The 18,774-nt window shown below is 59.9% G+C and overlaps 1 protein-coding gene across 3 annotated transcripts in view; it reads left to right on the forward strand.

Moving 5' to 3' along the window:
* COL5A1 (collagen type V alpha 1 chain) overlaps window positions 1–18,774 on the forward strand; it is a gene marked incomplete at its 5' end in the record, with an annotated part of 154,471 nt that overhangs the window by 75,625 nt on the left and 60,072 nt on the right. For all 3 annotated transcript variants that reach the window (XM_082843342.1, XM_082843343.1, XM_082843344.1), the window contains 11 exons: window positions 5,769–5,843; window positions 6,706–6,798; window positions 8,304–8,360; window positions 9,209–9,262; window positions 9,601–9,654; window positions 12,042–12,095; window positions 13,408–13,461; window positions 14,655–14,708; window positions 16,636–16,680; window positions 17,989–18,042; window positions 18,608–18,652. In XM_082843342.1, coding sequence (XP_082699468.1) covers window positions 5,769–5,843; window positions 6,706–6,798; window positions 8,304–8,360; window positions 9,209–9,262; window positions 9,601–9,654; window positions 12,042–12,095; window positions 13,408–13,461; window positions 14,655–14,708; window positions 16,636–16,680; window positions 17,989–18,042; window positions 18,608–18,652 — 639 coding nt within the window. The remainder of the gene's footprint in view (window positions 1–5,768; window positions 5,844–6,705; window positions 6,799–8,303; window positions 8,361–9,208; window positions 9,263–9,600; window positions 9,655–12,041; window positions 12,096–13,407; window positions 13,462–14,654; window positions 14,709–16,635; window positions 16,681–17,988; window positions 18,043–18,607; window positions 18,653–18,774) is intronic.

Consider the following 18,774-nt stretch of genomic DNA (forward strand, 5'->3'; position numbering starts at 1 on the left):
TCGCCCTGGGTGGCTGCTGGAGAGATGCAGGCTGAGCCCAGTTCGCGGCAATTTCGCTCCGCCTCCTAGTGGGCGTTTGGGGGTACTGCTGCCCTGTGGGTTCTCGACCAGCTTGACCTTTTTTTTCTTTTTGTTTTTCCTGCTGGTCTAATGAATATCGATGTGAGCACAGTCAGACTGAGAGCTATAATTGGGTGTAGTTGTAGATGAGAGACACTGGGGGTGTGTGTGCATCCTAACAGACCTTTTTCCCCAGCGCCTGGCACACTGCCCAGAGCAAAGGCCTCACGGTTGTGGGGTGGACGGTGCCTGGGTCTGGTCCTGAGGAAAGGCGGCTGGGGTCTGCTTCCGGGGGGGCGTTTGGCTGTCAGGTGCTGGGGGCTTTGGGGTGGTGCTCAGGTGACGTGAGGAAATGCCCGCAGACAAAGCAGGTGGCTGCATGACCTCTGCGGGCAGCCGGGTCAGACTGGGCACCAAACAGGATTCTCCGCCATGTTGCTTCCCTGTGGCCAGTGGCTTTGGGGGCAGAGTAGGTGGGCTTTGCTCCGTGGCTGGCCTGTGACCTACTTGGCCTTCCCATACTTCCCATGCCGCTCCTGCCTCTGCCACAGTTGAAATTCCAGACAAGCAGGTGAGGGGCCTGTCCTCTCCCCACCCCTGAACCCACGCCAGTCAGGTTCTGCCCCAGGGGCTGCAGTCTCTAACCCAGCTCACTCCAAAGGTCTGGGAGTGGATGGAGGCGTGACAGCCGTGTCCCCCCACAGAGCCATCCTCAGATGGACCTAGGGGTGCGACTGAGTCCAGACGTCAGTGAGAGAGGCCGGCCTGCCGTAGCAGACGTCTTCTCTCTTAGACGTAGGGAAGGTCGCCGTCCACAGGGGCCACAGCTACTGACTGACATCTCCCGTCAGCCTCAGTGTTGCTCCAAGTGTCTGTCCGTCTGTCCGTCCAGCACAGATATTCACGGAGTGTCCACAGTGCTGGGCACTGGTCTAGCACCGAGGGTCTAAATGCTCACGAACCAGAGGGACACTCCTCCCCGCTTGGTCCCTGCCTCTGGACTGAACCTGGGTCAGGGCCAGAGGCAGCGACCCTGCCGGCGCTTTGCGTGCTGAGACCTGAGAGTTGGAAGAGCCACGGCACCTGACGGTGGAATCCCGGTGCTTTGAGAGCTGGTCTCTCTTAAGTTCAAGTTCGGGTCCAGGAGAAAGGGCCTGGGGTTAGGGAGGCAGAGGAATCACCTGCTCTAGAGCCCGCTGTCGCTGGAATTGGAGGGGAAACCTGCGGCCCATTGACCTTACCAGGGCTTTTCCCGGGGACAGGGGCTGATGCCAGGAGCTGAGCACTGCTCGCCCGCTGGGCCCTGCCTAACCAGCTTGTCCAGGAACTGTCCCTGCTCGCAGCTCAGCGTCCTCGCAGTGCCCACATCTCCTGCTTGTCTGCTGATTAGCTGTGAAAGAACATTGGATGCAGAGTCAGGATCCTGCAGTGCCAGTTGCTGGCAGCATGACCTCGGAATTCCCGTGTAGGAGAGGAAAGAACTTTACCCTCTTAGGTTTTGTCAGTGGGACCTGCAAATTAAGCTGACCAAAGACATTAACAGGAGAAAAGGCAAATGAGTTTATTCATATTTTTAATTTTACATGAGACTTCATGAAAAAGAAGAAGAAACCCAGAGAAGTGGTTAGACTTGGGAACTTATATACCATTTTAACAGAAAGCAATAAACTACGGAGAAGTGACTGCAAAATACATGGGGGAAACTAATGGAAGATAAGGCTTGTTTCAGTAAGGTCTGTTTATGCAGACTCGTCTGAGTGGCCCTTTCCTGCGGGGGGTGCCTCCCTCCCTGCAGAATCGGGATGCACTTGATACCCTCGGGGCCAGGGAGCAGCAGGATCAATGACTCTATGTCATGTCCACGCAGCCCGGTAATGACGCTGCTATGGGCACAGCTTCTCCAGCCCCTTCTCCCGGTTGTTGAGACCTCAACCCCTCCCTCCCACCTCTTTAGGTTTCAAGGGTTGGACATCCTTTCGGGATTTTGCTTGAGGGTCTTTTCTGTCCTTTAAAAGGCTTGTAAGAACCCCCGTTATTACACCCACGGAAAGCGTGATTCACAGGTGCCTGCATTAATCCCCAGGGCCCGCTGGGACGATGCCCAGCTGTGTCACTGCCTCCCCCCGCGGCTGGCTGGATGTACACTCAGGGCCAGGGGAATGGTCACAGGCTGGGTCCCTGCAACTTAGCTTAGAGGCAGAGTCCACTGAGGCCCATAGGAAGCTTTTAGCTTCGCAAAGGCCGTGGTGAGTGACCGCTGATGCCCGCAAGGCAAGGTTGTCCGACCATCTCCTGCCTTCTGGGGGTAGGACAGGCGGCTCCACCTTCCAGTGCCCCTGTGTGCCCAGGACATCTTTTGTGGGGCCATCCAACCTGGGACACCTGGTTACTCACCTGTTCCACACAGCCAGGTATCTCTGTGATGTCCTGGCCACAAGCCACAGTAACACGGGCCTTCCCTGGGTGTGTTGGGGCCACGTCCTCTCTGTGACCTGGTCGTCCCCCCTCCGGTGCTATCAATGAGGCATCCCTAGGATTGAGCCAGGGCCACCTGAGTCGTCTTGTTAACCTCTTGAACCCCCTAGAAGCCAGAAAGACCCTTTTTCATATTAGGGAGCACATTGGGTGGGGGAACCTTTTGAGCTGGGACAAGGCTGAAAGTATCGATAGGAACACCTCAACGCCTCCCTCCAGGCCTGTCGGGCTTCCCGGGCTCAGAAGACCTCAGTGAGCTCCGCTGGGACTTCCTGGCCCCCTCCTGCTGCAGGGCCAGCTGAGGCTCCTGGTGGGGTGGGAGCGTGCATGGTGCCCCCTTCCCCCAGGGCTCTGGCCCCGGCCGCAGGTGTAGCCGGGTTTCAGATCCAGAGCAGGCGCTGACCCCCGAGAACTTCTCTGGCCTCTCCCAAGCTGTAATTGCACAGGAGCCGACCTGAAAAAAAAGCAAACCACTGATACTGAGGACCTGAGGATTGGTGCGTGTTCCTCTCCTTTTCTGGGTCTTTCTAAGAGCAAAAGCAAAAATATCTCAGCATAAAGACTCCCCTGGTCTTTGCAGCTCCTCCCCGACCCTGCTGCTTTTATTATGGGAAGCACCTCGGCTTTGCAGCTGGTCCTGAGCCCCGGGCTCCTGGGTTCAGCCTGGGGCCTGGGCCTACAGCCACTTTCAGAGGGTCTGAGCTCTCTGTCCCCTCGTCTCCGTGCCAGAGTGACACCAGGACGGCCTCAGGAAAACCCTCTGTTAACCGTGGAAGGGGAGCCTTGTTTCTTTACCTGGTCTACGTGTGACCAGCCCTGCGGTGCCAGTGCTTTAAAACATTTCCGTTTGACCAACTTAGGCCACTGATCGGAGAACACACAAAGGCCAGGTGACTTTTCTTATTTCGCCTTGAGCCTGGTGGCTGGAGCATGTCCCGTGTCTGACAGGCCGTGGACAGAGTGGGCCCCGTCATTAGCCTGCGTTCAGTGTCCTGAAGGGTGGGAAGGCGGCTGTGAGCCCCATCTTTTGGCTCAGGGGACAAAGTCTTTGAGTTACAGACCTCAGTGCTTGGCAAAGCTCGGCTGACGATTTTTTCAAGCCGTGGTAAATACAGGTGCGGGCGAGGGGACACGCGGGACTCACATCAGATTTGAAAGCGTCAGAAGGATTCACGGGGTGGTTTTCTCCCGTGAACCTTCTCTTTCTCACAGGGTTTCCAGATTTTCCTTGTCCATCTATGCATACGCTCTTGGGAATCACTCCGGGTGTAATTGAAGCATGCCAGCGTGAGGGTGAAATAGCTTTTGGGCACCTGAGGTTGAATTTTCACCCTCCATGGCTTAAAAGCAGCAGGAAGAGGGTCTTTGAAAGTGGAAACAGTGGATGAGGGGCGGCCCCAGTATGCCTCCTGGTTTCCAGTGTTACACACACACACACACACACACAAGCACACACTCTCCACGTGGATACCACATGGACGGCATCTTGTCCCTGGGAGGCACGGACCCTAAACTTTGAATTGGGGGTTTGATCTGGGATCGACTCAGCAGCAGAAAACTCAGCTGTGAACAGCTATCAGCACTGGATTTCCAGGAGGAAATCTGGGTGGCAGAACACGTTCTGGATTTTTCTTTTTTAAGCAGGTTTTATTTTCTGAGAATTTTTTTGTTTTCTGAAATGGCAGGCAAGGACCATTTGGCTGTATCCATTAGCAAAAAGGGGGACGGGAATCCTTTGACCCAGCAGTTCTGCTTCTGAGGACCTCCCTAAGAAAGTTGCCTGGGAATTCCCCGGTGGTCCAGTGGTTAGGACTCGGTGCTCTCACTGCCACGAGCCCGGGTTCGATCCCTGGTCGGGGAACTAAATTCCGCATGCCGTGCAGTGTGGCCACAAGAAAAAAGAAAGATGCCTGAAGACTCATCAAGGCAGCCTGTGTCCTAATGAAAACTGGAAATGACCTAAACGTGCATCAGAGGGGGACGGATTAAATAAATGATGAGTCTGATGTGTGGCCATTAAAACGAATGAGGCCAAACTCATAAATAGGCCACGGTGTGCAGCAGAGGAAAAGAGCCAATTGCAGAACAATATGGACTAGATCTCGTGAAAAAGGAGGAAAACCACCTCCCTGGCCACGGACCCCTAGACTGACGGACGTGATGCACGTCGGGTGTTCAGTGCCTGTGCTTCTGGCCTCTCTGGACATGTACAGGGTCTTAGCCCTACTTACTTCGGGAGGAACGGGAGGGAATTTTCACCTTTCCCTTTGTGTGACTCTGTGTTATACCACGTTTCACAAGAATGGGGATCGGTCCTGGAGTAAACATTTCTGGGTCATTCCGGGATGGACCCCCCGGGTGCTTGGTCTTCTGGGCCGGGGAGTCAGTCTGCGTCTGAGCTGGGAGCGTCGTGCTGTGGTGGTGTCTGCACTCGGTGTGAGGGCTGGACCCAGCATCCCTCGCGGTGGGGCCGATGGTGGTCTCTTTCATTGAGGAAGGGGAGCTAAGCATCTGTCTGCAGACAGACCTCGTCCCCCGCAAGCCGGTTGGGAGTCCGCCTGCGTTAGTGAAAAGCTGAGCGATAAAACGCTTTTTTGTCAATAAGCCGTATTATTCGTGTTACATTCACATAAGCCTGACTTGGGCCAGAATCAGTTAGAGACTCTGTCGGCGGGGGGTGGGGGGGTGGGGTGCTCTTAGGATGAGCTGGAGGGATGATGTTTGTGCAGAGGTGGGGCCTCGAAGTGCTTGAGAGCACCGTCCTCCCGGCGACTCCGGTCCTGCACGTCTGTCCAGACGAGTGGATGCTTCCCGTCTGGCCTCTGCTCCACCCGCACAGCCGGGGGCGCATGAGGAGGGGCCCCTCGCTGACCACGGACCAGCTGCCCTCTGAGCAGCCAGCGCAGGTGTCCTTGGGCTGCCCCCCCAGGTGGGACACCTGGCAGGGACGTTCCTGGCGTTATTCCTGTGGTCGTGGAAGCCCCAGCACCTCCCGCGGTGTGGCCTCTGCCCTCCACGCCCCGCCCCCACGGCAGGCTCCAGCCTTTGTGTCTCTGATCCCTCTGGATCCTGTCCTCAGTCCACAGCGAAGCCCCCTCCTCTGGGCTTGGGGTGTGCACATCCCTTTCCCGGGGTCCTGCGTTTCCTGCGGACCCTGACTCCGCCCCGTCACCTCATCCCAGCCCAGTTCCGCCCTGTGTGCTGACCCACTCTCCTGGCCCTTCTGTCCACAGGGTCCCCCTGGACGCCCAGGCCTTCCTGGGGCTGACGGGCTGCCCGGCCCTCCTGGAACCATGCTCATGCTGCCTGTGAGTGTCCTTACTTGAGGGCTGGGGGGTGGCGGCCGTGTGGGTGGGCTTGGGGTCCCAGGTGCGACGGAGGAGTGGGGCCCTGGGCTGTTTCCGAGGGGGGTCGGTCACCGGGCCGAAGACTAGCTCCAACCTGGGCCGACTGTCTTGTAGATACAGACCCCTTGGGGCTGTTGTGCTGACACGGCAGGGTGGACACCAGGGTCAAGGGCTCCACCTCTGCCGGTGTCCAGGGCTGGCCCCTCCTGAGGGAACGGAGTCCAGCTCTGCGGGAAGCTGTGTGGTGTCTGCTTCCGTCACCACACACCTGCCCTCTCCACTCAGACCCCCGTGCCAGCCGGCCCCTCCTTGAACTTGGCCTGCTCGTGACTTTGCGGGTCCTCACGGGGAGCCCAGGCCGGGAGGGCGAGCATGATGGAGGGCTGGTCTGGGCCCATGTCAGTTTCTCCGTGAGCCCGTGTGCCCGGGAGACTGGGTGCAGCTCGGGAGACCCTGCGTGGACCTGTCGCCTCCCTGCTGGGCCTCAGTGTGGGGTTTGCACTGGGCCCTGGGCTCTTCCTTTAAATAAATTGGGGCCGTGGGGTCTCAGGTGAGATGCCGCAGGTGCCGGAAGGGGCTTCCCGCTGCAGGGAGGCTCTCCGGGCGGCCCCAGGGCTGAAATTGGCCGGCGGGCCTGGAGCAGCTCTGCGTTGGCAGAGTCGGGTGGCGTGACCGAGACGGGGACTGGGGCTGGAAGCTGCCCATCCGGACTCTCCAAGGCTCTGCTGTTGCCAGGGAGGCCGACGGGCACCGCCTCAGCCCTGGGGTCCAGAGTGGGCACCACGTCGGTGTGCCCCTGGTGACCCCAGTCTTACACCTACAGTTCCGGTTCGGAGGGGGCGGCGATGCGGGCTCCAAAGGACCCATGGTCTCGGCCCAGGAGTCCCAAGCTCAAGCCATCCTCCAGCAGGCCCGGGTGAGTGGGGCCTGGGGCCGGGGGGCTGGGGGGCAGAGCGCGGCCCCACGGGCCTCGGGGCCCAGCTTGGAGGGGAGGTGACTCTGGCCAACTTGGGTGTGCTTTGCCCAAGAGTCAGGAGCCTGCGGGGGTCCAGTCATCCCTGTGCATCTGGGGGACCCGGGTGAGCACCAGGAGAGGTGGGGGAGGTTTCTTAGGGTCCCTCGCCCACACCGAGGGTCCAGGTTCCTGGATGAGGACGGCTGCTAAGCCCCTCTGGCACCTCCTGACCCCGTGCGCCCAGCTTCAGCCGTCCGCTGCCCTCCCCTGGGCTCTGGGGATGGAGAGACCCGCCATGTACTCCTGGCAGGGGCTCCCTGTGATGGGCTGGGCCGAGCCCGACGCCCCGGGGAGAGAGCCCGTGGGCCCCAGAGCCCCTGGCTCGGCCTGGGGGTCCCGAGGAGCACTTGCCCCATTACTGCTCTGCTCTTGACAGATGAGCTGATTAGCGAATTGTGTTTCTAATTGACGAGGCTCCAGGTTGCTGACTGCCTGTGATAAGAGCAGATGCCCCCGGTGGGGTGGGTGACAGTGGAGTGCCCGTGATGGGGCATTGCAGCAAGCTGCTAAGCAGTCCCTTGTTTGGCAACATTTACGGAGCTCTGGCGCAGCGGATAGATGCTAACGATCAGAACGTGTGGATAAGGAATTACAGGGCGGCGGGTACTGAGTCATTGCTACGGAACACATTGTCGTGTGATACAATCAGCGGGTAGCAAACCCCATCACCTGCCACCGGATTTACTGACGGGCCGGCCTGGCTGGCCTTCGAATACGTGTGTGTTTTGACTGAAGTCAAGTGGGCGATGGGCTCCCAAGAAGATTTTATAACACAAAATCTTCCAAAATTAAAATGGCATCATGCAGGGGAAAGAGTCTCAGAGTGCCGTGGAGGAAGCCCTCTAAGAAAGCAGGCTGAGCTGTGTGGTGCAGCTGGGAGGCGTGGAGCCACCTGGGCAGGTGTCTAGGTGGGGCCCTGCGTGGCTGAGGCTCCCTGGCTGCCTTTCGTGGGCATGACTTAGTTCACCCTACGAGGGCTCCCCGATACCTCCCCGGTCGCTGGAAGTGCCTCTCGTGGAACCCTAACCCAGCCCGGAAGCGGGGTTGCTTCTCACGCTTCCTCTGCGGGGTGCAGGGCTGAGGGCAGGCCCTGCCTGTGCGAGGCCAGCTGGGGAGAAGGAGGCAGGCAGCAAGAGGCTCTGAGCAGCCAGGTGGGTGGAGCGCCCATCCCCAAAGCGGGGAGTGGGCACCCACCTGGCTCCCACCCCACCTCTGCCGCTCCGTTTGTGGTTGTTGCCGGGAGCCCAGAGGATCAGAGAAAGTGGGTCTGGGGGTCCATGTGACCTCCGCCCCCAGAGGCTCCTGTCCTTGGCCTCTGATATCGGCCCCCCTTCCCACCTGGCACGTCTCACCTGTCGGTACAGGTAAACCAGCCATTTCTCAGCGTGTCCCGTTTTCCCTTTCAGCTGGCGTTGAGGGGGCCGGCTGGCCCGATGGGTCTTACTGGGAGACCCGGCCCCATGGTAAGTAGTCACGGGGGAGCCTGGGGGAGCCTGGGGGATGGGGTGCCTTCCCTTCCTGCTGCCCCCCCAGCCCATCAGGCTCGCAGCTTATCCAGGTCAGAGCACACTTTACGTCACTGGGACCTTGGGGCAGGAGGGGCCTGGGCGGCTGGGGCCTGTGGTGCCCTGGGGGCTGGGAAGCCCTCACACTTGCACTGGCTACGACTTTACCTCGTGACCCCGGGGGCTCCAAGCCTCTTTCTTTTGAGGCTGCCATCCCTCTTTATAGTCGAGACCACCTCAGTGTGGGGCAGACCCCGATTCTAGTCCCCTGCCCGGCCCCTGCTGCACGAGCCTCGGGCAGCCAGACACACTCGGGGCAGTGAAGGGGGCCCCTGGGGGTGTGCATGGCCCTTGAAGCTTGCAAGGAGCCGGAGGATTGAAGCGCACGGTGCTCCCATCCCCATTCCCCGTGTGGGGTGGGCTTGGCCCCTGGCCCCAGGTCTGCGTCGGTGCCCTCCCAGCATCTGGGGGTCTTGCCCTGCAGTGGGCGGGGATGTCCACACACGGCCCTGGGCTACGGGCTGTGACAGACCGTGGTCAGATCCATCCTGGAGAGGAGCGAGCGTGTTCTGAGCTCGTGGCCCTCGTGCGCGCCACTGTCCAGGATTTCCCTCAAACCTGGGAAGAGATGCACATGAGGAAAAGTGACTGCTTGTCTCTCGGGTTCTGTCCAAGGCAGCCGGCCGGGCTCTGTGGGAGCCCTGCCCACGGGCCAGTCCTGTGTCCCTTCTGCTTCCCGACCCTTCCCCAGTCACCCCTACAGCCTGTACCTGCCGGGCATCCCCTAACCAGACGTGTCTCCCCAGGGCCCTCCTGGGAGCGGAGGTCTGAAGGGCGAGCCGGGAGACATGGGGCCTCAGGTACGTACCCCCCTCACCTTCCTCTGTCTGAAGGGGCGCCCCCCCCGGAAGGCGGTGCCCCCGATGCCGCATTTCGTCAAGGAAGTAGCGGGAGTTGCCATCACCTGATGCAAAGCTGGATGCAGGACAGCAGTGGTGTCAGCAGCAGGGGACCGAGCTGGCTGTTTTCGGTCCCCGCCCTCAGGGCAGCGGGTCCCGCACCCTGTCCTGCTGTTGCCCACGTGCTGGCAGCTGGGACAGTAGCCACGGGCCAGGTGGACGAGCACGGGGACCGGGCTTTGCTTTTTGCCTCTGAGAAACAGATGCGCTGCTGACCTTTGTCCTCTGATTCGCGACAGGGTCCCCGGGGTTTGCAGGGCCCACCTGGCCCGTCGGGAAAGCCTGGAAGAAGGGTGAGTAGTTCTCAGTGGCAGCGGCTGGGCCATGGACGGGGCGGGAGCCTGCGGTGCGTTTGCCCCGGCCACGCTGCACCTTGCCTGCTAGGCTTGGCCCAGCTGCTCCCCTCCCTTCAGAGGGCGTGTCTGTGTCCAAGGCTGGGTGGGTCCTGTTCCACGGGGGCAGCGAGCTGCCCCGTCCCTGCCCCCAGCCTCTGTCCCGAGCATGTGAACGTAGTTTAACAAACATGTTTAATTAAAGCAATTTCCCAGGCTCGTGGGGAGCAACTATGGAAAAGACTAAATGATCAGTGGTCCTTTCTTCGGGGGCAGCCTCATTTCTCCAGAAATGGCTTTGGTTTGGGGGAAATGACCGGCCGGCTGCTCGGGCCCCCGCACCTTACCTGTGCTCCTAGACTCCTGGGTTCTATTTAGGTTGTAATTTTAGTGGACGAAACTGCTTTGCTTCCATGAGACCGTGGCTACTGACAGAGAGCGCGCGTTTATAACCTAATATAAATTAATGAACACCATCCAGTTGAGCTCGGGAAATCCTCATTAACCCACATGAGGCTCTAACTAGTGGATCTTTTCATCGAGTGAACTTTTCTACCGAATGAAAAAATTACACGTTCTTGTGTTGTATTTATACCTAGATGAACCCCTGCAAGGAATGGTGGGTCGCCACTGAGCTGCCAGCTCTTGCTTTAGCTGCAAAGTATACAAGGCAAAAATGCACAATTCCTTAGCGGTTACAGGGCCTCTGTCCTGGGAGTTAATTGTAGCTACAAGGCAAGGGATGGAGTGACAGCATTCAGGCACGGCTGTCTCATGCCGGCCCCTCAAGGCTGCAGCTTCACGGATCATGGAGGGGACCCAGGCACGAGGCAGAGGGGTGCACGATGATTCTAAAAGGACCACTGATGCTGGAATTCAGGGGTTCTTGGTAGACAGTGAGGTGGTTTTTCTTGGGTCTGGTTCTGAAAGGCATTTTATTTCTTTGAGGGTCTTTTGTATCTCTGTAAACACTTATTGTCAAGTTTCAGTGGATACGGTTTCTCGGTCAGGGCAAGGTGAAAACTGAAAAGGGGAGGATGCCAGCGATGGTTCGTAGGGTGACTCGTGGCAGAGACCACCGGCATCAGGGCTGTGGATACGCATGTGCTGGAGGAATGAGGCTGGAGAGGAGGGGACGGCGGGAGGGGCTCAAGGCCGCATGGCGGGCTGTCCCTTTAGTTCTTTGTACAGTGCGGAGCCCGTCAGCGTGAGAGAAGCGTCCGGCCGTTTGCCCGCAATGTCCTGCAGTGAAATCCTGTCAACTCTTCTGACAGATTTCTCTTGATTTCTGAAAGCGTTTGGAAATTTGAGGAGAGGCTCCCGGTCGGCCCCTCTGTTCACGGGGTCGTGTCCGCGTTCCGCCTGGAGCTGCGTTGCTCGGGTGCATGTTCCGAGATGACTTTTCCTCCCTGGCGGTTCCTTGTAACCTTTCACCTGGGGTGCGCAGGCCGCCTCCTGGTGGTCCCCCCAGACCCTCGCCGCTGTCGTGCTGCCCTCCCCGTCCTGGTCGTGCCGTGAGGCCTTTCTGCCCGTCAGCGCAGCCCCGGTGGCCCTGGCGAGGCCTCATGGGTCAGGCACGTGTGGCCTGGAGAGGACGTGGTGTTGATCGAGGCCAGGGATGTATGCTCAGCTGCCTGACGTTCCTTATCAGCGAGTGGACGTCTGCCGTGGTCCCCGCCCCCATCTAGGTGGCCTCACGCCTGGCAGGCTCTCCTGGGGGACTGCGGCCTTTATCGGGGACCCTGGTAGGTCGGGGCCCTGTCCTCTAGCCCCAGGTGGGGACCATGGGCCTGCTGCCCCGGCTGGAAGGAATGGCCGTGGGAGTGGCCCCCAGGCACGGAGGGCCGAGCTCACCGTCCAGACCCTGCCTGGGGGCGGCTGCATGGCCTTAGAGAGCCAGCCCACCCCTCTGGGCCTCACTTTCCTCCCCCTCCATCGCACTAACCAGATGCTTTCTCTCGCCCTGTGGCTCTCTGGGCTTTCCCTTGATGTCAGCTGGTGGACAGGACATGTGCCGATGTCAGGGGCGGGCTCTCTCCCGGCTTGTGAAGCGGGTCCCACGGACCCACACGGCCCCTCGGTCGCCCCCCATCACACCGTCTCGGGCATTCCACGTCCTCACCAACACGGGGGCAAGCACGTTAGCCCCGCGCCAAGGTTCAGGATGGCGAGGCTCGGGAAGGCCAGAACCTGCGTACGGCAGCCGGGACTCCGGACTGGGGTCCCCTGGGCCAGCCGGCCCCCCGGGGCTGTGGAAGCCTCCGCTTGGTGTCACGGGAAGCCTCCGCCCAGAGGTCTCGGTAAGCCGGCCACTCCCGCGTACTGACAGTTTGCCCGCTCCGTTCCAGGGCCGAGCGGGCAGCGACGGAGCAAGAGGCATGCCTGGACAGACTGGCCCCAAGGTAGGTGCCGCCCGCCGCCTCCTGGTGCCCGTTCCTCGGTCAGCGTCACCACGGCGTCAGCACGTGCTTGTGTGACGGATACGGTTGTGATGACACGTGATGACTCGGACATTTGCCCTCATCCGGGGGTGGGACCTCGGGGGTTGGAAGGTTCGGTTTGGGTCAGCTCCTCTGGCACGCTGGCACAAAGACGGGGGCTGGTGGGGAGAATTTCATGGGTCTCTCACAAGTCCACGGGGCAGGACGTCCTCTTGCCTAGATTTGGGGTGTCTGAGCTCTTCGGAGTTGCAGGGAGCGAGCAGACTGCGCGTGGGTGACCGTGGAGCTGAGGCGTGTGCGTGTGCCCCGGGGGCAGCCGCAGGAGCCCGGGGAAGCCCCACCCCTCCCGCTGCGGAGGTTCGGTGTGCCCATCCCTCTGTCCCTGAATCTGGGATGAAACTCCCGCTGTTCCTGGTCGACCCTTCCTTCTCGGCCCTGGAAGCGTTCGTCTAAAGCCCGTACAAGGTGCTGGAGGAAGTGCTGACTTTCTCCAGCGAGCAGCCCGCAGTGGGGACAGCGGCTGTTCTCAGGGGTCCCCAAACCCCCCACGGGGCACTGCACCTGCTCCCCCGGTAACTGGCGTGGATCGGCCCTCCGGTGCTCCCGTGAGCGCCGAGCGAACGAGCGGCCCTGGTTTTCAGGGACGTGCGGTGACGGAGGAGGAGAAGGTTCCTGAATCTGTCCCGGTAGCTTACGGCCTTCTCTCACCAACAAAAGTATTCAAGCCTGAACTAGTCTTCTCCTGACTTCAATCCCACATGGCTTGCAACACCCACGAGGCGGGGAGCTGGACTCCAGGAGGCCACCTGGGTGGCAGAAGGAGGGCTGGCCGGGGAGCTGGGGTGCCCGAGGGTGGGCGGAGCTGGGCCATCCGCCAGATGGGTAGGCGCACCTGCTGTGTGCGGGCGGCACTCTGAGCCCCGAGGGTGTCGTGATACGAGGCACAGGCAGACAGCAGGTGTGCGCGCGCACACACACACACACCCCGACTTCGCAGCCATCACCCCAAACGCTGAGGTCTCAGGACCCTCCGGGCCACTGTCTGTGGCTCTGGGACAGAGGTCATCTCTCTGTTTGCAGCCTTTGTTGGTGTTTTGGGGAAAAGCGTTGGGATGATGGACCCAAGGCTGTGGAATGTGTGATGGGGCGGCGGCCAGGGCCCCCTCCGCAGGGTCCTGGGGCCCCGGGTGCACAGGCGCTGCGTACACTGTGGCCCGAGGCAGGTGGAGCGGCCGTGTGGCACGGGCTGAGCTGCCCTCTGTCCTCCTCGCAGGGTGACCGCGGCTTCGATGGCCTGGCTGGGCTGCCGGGAGAGAAGGGCCACCGGGTGAGTGTTTCCTCTCTGGGAGCTGCTGGGGGAGGTGCTGTCCGGAGGCTCTTCTGGGCAGCCTTAGGCTTCCTGGGGGGTTGGGCACTCGATTCCAAAGTGGTCGCTGGTGAGCCTCATGAGGCTGGGGCAGTGGACTTGGACGCGGGCATGACATCCCTGGGGATGGAAGGTCAGCGCAAGGAGAGCCGATTTCGCACCCGCAGCTGATGGCAAAAGAGCCTCGAGTGGGTGAGGCAGGGAATGTGGAGCTCCCGTGGGAAACCCACTCTGTTAAGGGGCCCTCCACACCTTCAGGAAACCCAGGGGCTGCCCTTTGGGGACCCGAGGACCTTTCTCACCGTTAAGGGGCGGCTCCAGGAGGTGGGCTGGTCCCACGTGACGGCCCCGTGGGTGGGGGTCGGGGTGCCCGCTGCAGCCGGGGGCCCGCCTGTTATCTTGCCCGGTCCCACGTGTCCCCATGAGATGCTCTTTGCAGCCCTTAACCTGTTTTCTCTGATGTAGATGATGCCTCTTTCATGTTTTGGCATGTCCTGGGCATGCAGGCACACGCACATGTGAACACACATGCGCACACACACACACACACACACACATGCACGCACGCTGTTGATTCTGTCGTAAGGGTCACCCGTCATGTCTCTGCCGCCCTGAGAAGTGGCTCGCGTGCCTTAGTCAGAGCTTCTTCGCCCACGTTCTCCGACACTCATGGGGAGACCGGGGGGAAGGGCCAGTCCGTGGGGCTGACAGAGGAGCACGTACTGAGCACCGATGGTGTGCAAGGCCTGAAGCTGCAGGGGTGTCAGGTGGACCAGCGCTGACCTTCACAGTGCAGAGTGGTGGCCCTTTCAGGGGGTGGTGCGGGGCTGGGGTGTGCCCCTGCTTCACACGGAGAGCTCAGTAGGGTGCAGCTCAGACCCAGGTGTCCTGGGGTGCCCGCCGGTCCCTGGGTGCCGGTCCAGCCGACCCTCCTCCAGGACACCGAGTCCCGGGTTGAGAGTCCTGCCAGCCAGCTTTGCAGCCCGTCACGCCAGGAGGCCCTGTCTCCAAAGGGGTCCTCTGTGACTCTGGGAAAGTCTTGGGAGGCGGTTGGGATTTTCAGTCTCAGAAGCAGAGAAAGACGAAATGGGGGGCTTGAGACAGCCGTGCGTGTCTGCCCGCGGGCCTAACACTGACCCTGCTTGGCTTCCCAGGGCGACCCTGGTCCTTCCGGCCCTCCGGGACCTCCAGGGGAAGACGGAGAAAGGGTACGTATCCTGCTGTGTGTGGGCCACACCCGCTGCCCGTCTCCTCGGTGAAAACTGCACAAGATGCTGGCAGCAGTGATCGGCACCTGCATCGGCGGGAGGGGAGTTGATGGGAGTGGACAGACGGCCACACAGGACTTCCTTCCTGTAGAAGCAGATCTCAGACCTTGATGTTGGGGGAGCCGATGAGCTCCGTGTCTGAGTGAGGGGCGGACAGAGGCAGCGAGTGGCAGAGCTTGGGATTTGGGGTGAGGAGTGAGGTGCAGAGAGTCCAGAAAACGACCTTCCTTGGCCCTGGAGGTGGGGACAAGGTGAGGGAAGCGTGTGGACAGAGCGAGGGGCGGTGATGCCATCCAAGGTCAGGGCCTGGGCTAGGTCGGGCGCTCAGGTGGGCTCTGCCCCGAGTCCTGGTTCTGTCAGCTGCGTCTTGGTGGGGCTGCAGACCAAGCGATGTCCTTAGACGGAAGCACAGCCCTCCTGCGGCCCCTCTTCCTCCGTGCGCCCCAGTCACTTAGACAGTTTCTTCGGGCGTTAGGGGTATTTGGGGGACAGGTTTAGAAGCCCCAGTACCTGGGAAAGAGGGGCATGCCTGTCCTGACAGCTCCTGGGCTGTGGCATCATCAGGGCACTGTCTCCTATTGGGGCCTCAGCCTGCACGGTCCACTGTAAGATGAGAGAGGGGAGAGGGGTCCCCAGATGTCTGTGCTTCTGGAACGAGGAGGTGCATGCAGGTGCACGTGCGTGCACGCGTGTGTGTGTGTGCATGTGTGTGCAGGGCTGTGTGTGTGCATGTGCACTGTGAGTGGGTATGTGTGCGTGCATTTGCAGTGTGTCTGTGTGCATGTGTGTGTGTGTGTGCGTGCACGTGCCTGCACAGGGTGTGTGCATGTGTGCGCTGAAGGAAGGAGGAGGGGGCAGTGCCTTGATGGAGAGAAGCGGGATGTGAACAAGCATCTCCTGGTCGTGAACCAGGCAAGCTAAGGCAGCTTTCCTTGTAGAGCCAGAAGGAAAAGACTCATCCTGGTTTGCTCCCCGTCTGTGTTTAAGACGTTAGGGCCCCTTGGGGTTGGCCCAGGGCATCTGGTGATTCTCTCAGGATCCTGCCCTACACCAGTTTCTATCATTCATGTCTGTATCTTTCACCTATCTATGTATTATCTATCTGTATCTGTTTATCTCTATCATCTATCTATCTACCCTGTATCTATATCTATTTATCTCTATCACCTATCTATCATTATCTATATCTATTTATCTCTATCACCTTTCTGTCATCTATCTATATCTATTTATCTGTATCATCTATCTATGATCTACCTATTATCTATTCATCAAGCTACCGACCTACTGTGTATCGATCCTCTACCTATTTATCTGTTATCTATACATCATCTCTCTCTTGCTGTCTCTCTACCTGTCTGCCATCTATCTCTGCCTAGTCTCTGCCGTTCTAGTTTGCATCCGTGTCTTTACCTGTCAGGTAACCATTGGTTCTCTCTTGCTGTCTCTCTACCTGTCTGCCATCTATCTCTGCCTAGTTTCTGCCGTTCTAGTTTGCATCCGTGTCTTTACCTGTCAGGTAACCATTGGTTCTCTCTTGCTGTCTCTCTACCTGTCTGCCATCTATCTCTGCCTAGTCTCTGCCGTTCTAGTTTGCATCCGTGTCTTTACCTGTCAGGTAACCATTGATGTTTCCTGCTCAGCTTTCCCCTCACTGGGGCTGTGAGCCCCAGACCCCGCCTTTTACCTGCAGCCTTTGGGAGTGGGGACACTCGGGGCTTTGCCTGCTGGCGCAGGGACTAGTAACTGGCGTATGCTGAAGCAGCCCCAGGCCAAAGAATCCTGCACGGATGAAGGAAAAATGGTCTCTCTCGTGTCCAGGTTTTATGGCTTATCCCTAAAATCCTGCCTCTTTTCTCCCCCATAGGGTGACGATGGAGAAGTCGGGCCCAGAGGGCTGCCCGGGGAGCCTGTAAGTCCACTGACTGGGTGGGCTTCTGTGTCTCCTCCTTGATGCTCTGGCCAGAATCAGGGATCGACTCAGAGCATAGATTCGAGAGGGGCTCAGCCTTGAGACACACAGATCTGGGGATCTCCCGGGAAAGGAACGGGTGAGGTGGGCGGACAGTGTTAAGGAGTCAGCCTGAGCCTTTGCCGGGGAGGAAGCCCCGGCCCCCGAGGGTCGTGGTTGAGACTCCAGGTACAGATGTGGTGGGTGTCCTGGGTCCATGATCGTGGGTGTCCAGGGCCCATGATGGTGGGTGTCCAGTGTCTATGATGGTGGGTGCCCAGGGCCCACCATGTTGGGTGTCCAGGGTCCATCAGGGTAGGTGTCCAGGGGCAGTCGCTTGACCTGCCACACTTTCTGATGGCTACATTTTCCAAATAAAGAGTCCTCCAGGAGGGCGCCCCTACCCGGGCCTCCAGAAGCTCTTTACCTAAGCTGACTTCTGTTTAAGACCAGAGCGATTTCCTCAGTGACAAAAGGACATTAATTCCTTTTCACTTACTGTTACTTTTCAAACATCTCATTTTTGTTACCCACGTCAACGTGGCCATACACATCCGGGGACGTTAACTGAGGAGAAATATTGCAGGCGCTGCGTGGAGGAGAGCCCGCCCGGGGTCGGCGTTTGCACCTCCGCTTGGGACTAAATTACACCCTAGGTGTCTGGTTAGCCACAATGGGGGTTCATCAACACAGCTCCCCCCTTAACACGGGTCTAGGCGATGCCTTCTGGGTTATCAACTTCTGAAAAACATTTACGTGACTAGGTATTAAAAGAAGGAAGGGAACATTTAAGTGGCAATGAACGTGGGAAGGGTTTCTCTTGTAGTGCATCTGAGAAGGTCCTATCAAAATTAAAGGCACTCGAAATCGCGGTGCCTTGAAAGGCTCTAGCTCTCCAGCTGACAGGGAGGGAGGGAGCCGTCCGGATGTGGGTCCTTCCCCTGGCAGGTAGTGGCCGCTCTGTGGCCCCTGCCCCTGTGCGTGGGGCGGTTCCCACACACATGCCCCTCCCGGCCAGGGAGCGGGTACTGAGCCCCTATCAGTTCTAGCCAGCCCTGCCTCTGGTTCCGAGAGCCCAGGTGGAGAGCTGGGGTGCGGTGAGGAGTTGAAGCAGAGGAGAAGGGGGAGTTGAGTTGGCCACACTCCCCGGGAGACCCGCCTCAGCAGCAGGGGCTCTGGGAAGAGGGGTCGCTGAGGGAGGCTGGGGACGGGGAAGGGGGCTGGGATTCCTGGCCGAGTCTGAACCTTCCTTGCTCTTTCCTCTCGCAGGGGCCTCGTGGTCTGCTGGGGCCGAAGGGGCCCCCAGGCCCTCCTGGACCTCCTGTAAGTCCTTCGCGTGTCTGTCCCATCCCTGCCCTCGAGATCCCACCCTCAGCTTGTGGTCCACTCGGGCCTGCCGGCAGCTGCCCGCACTGACGGCTGTGCACGCTGCCCAGTGTTCACGTTGGGTGTCCGTGGGGCCCTGATGCTCACCCGTGGGGGGCAGCCCCGGCAGGTGTGGGCTTGCAGGTGGAGGTGCAGGGTTCGCTCTGTCACCAGGACGCCCATTTCCCGCCCTTGAAAACACTTCCGGTAGCATCTTGGCAGCTCCTGGAGGGAGACAGAAGCCCGTGGTTCTGGCGGGGCTCATCCAGGGGGTGGCTTCCCCAGGGCTGGCCCCCCTGCCCAGCTGTCCGAGAACTCAGGGCTGCCCCACGGGATGCTGGGGCCTGGCAGCCCCGCTAAACCCTAGCCAATCTCGGGGTTTATTTGGGATCAAGCCTTTCCCCTCCCTCAGAGGGTGTGGCGCCCCCTGGCGTTGCGGGCGGGACCAAGCTGTGTCCAGTGGACGTTTCCTGGGGAGCCTTGTTAATTTTCAGTCTTCTTTGTTTCAATGTCATTCATCCAGGGTGTGACGGGAATGGATGGCCAACCGGGCCCGAAAGGCAATGTGGTGAGTCTGGGGGTCCCGTGCCCCGGTCTCGTGGCGGTGACCCCTGGGCTCACTCCCAGCTGCTCGGGGCAGGGGAGGGGGATCCGTGCCACCGAAACCAGATGGGGATGTGGCGGGGAGGG

Source organism: Leucopleurus acutus (assembly GCF_964270905.1).
Source record: "Leucopleurus acutus genome assembly, chromosome: 7".
NCBI classification, from domain to species: domain Eukaryota; kingdom Metazoa; phylum Chordata; class Mammalia; order Artiodactyla; family Delphinidae; genus Leucopleurus; species Leucopleurus acutus.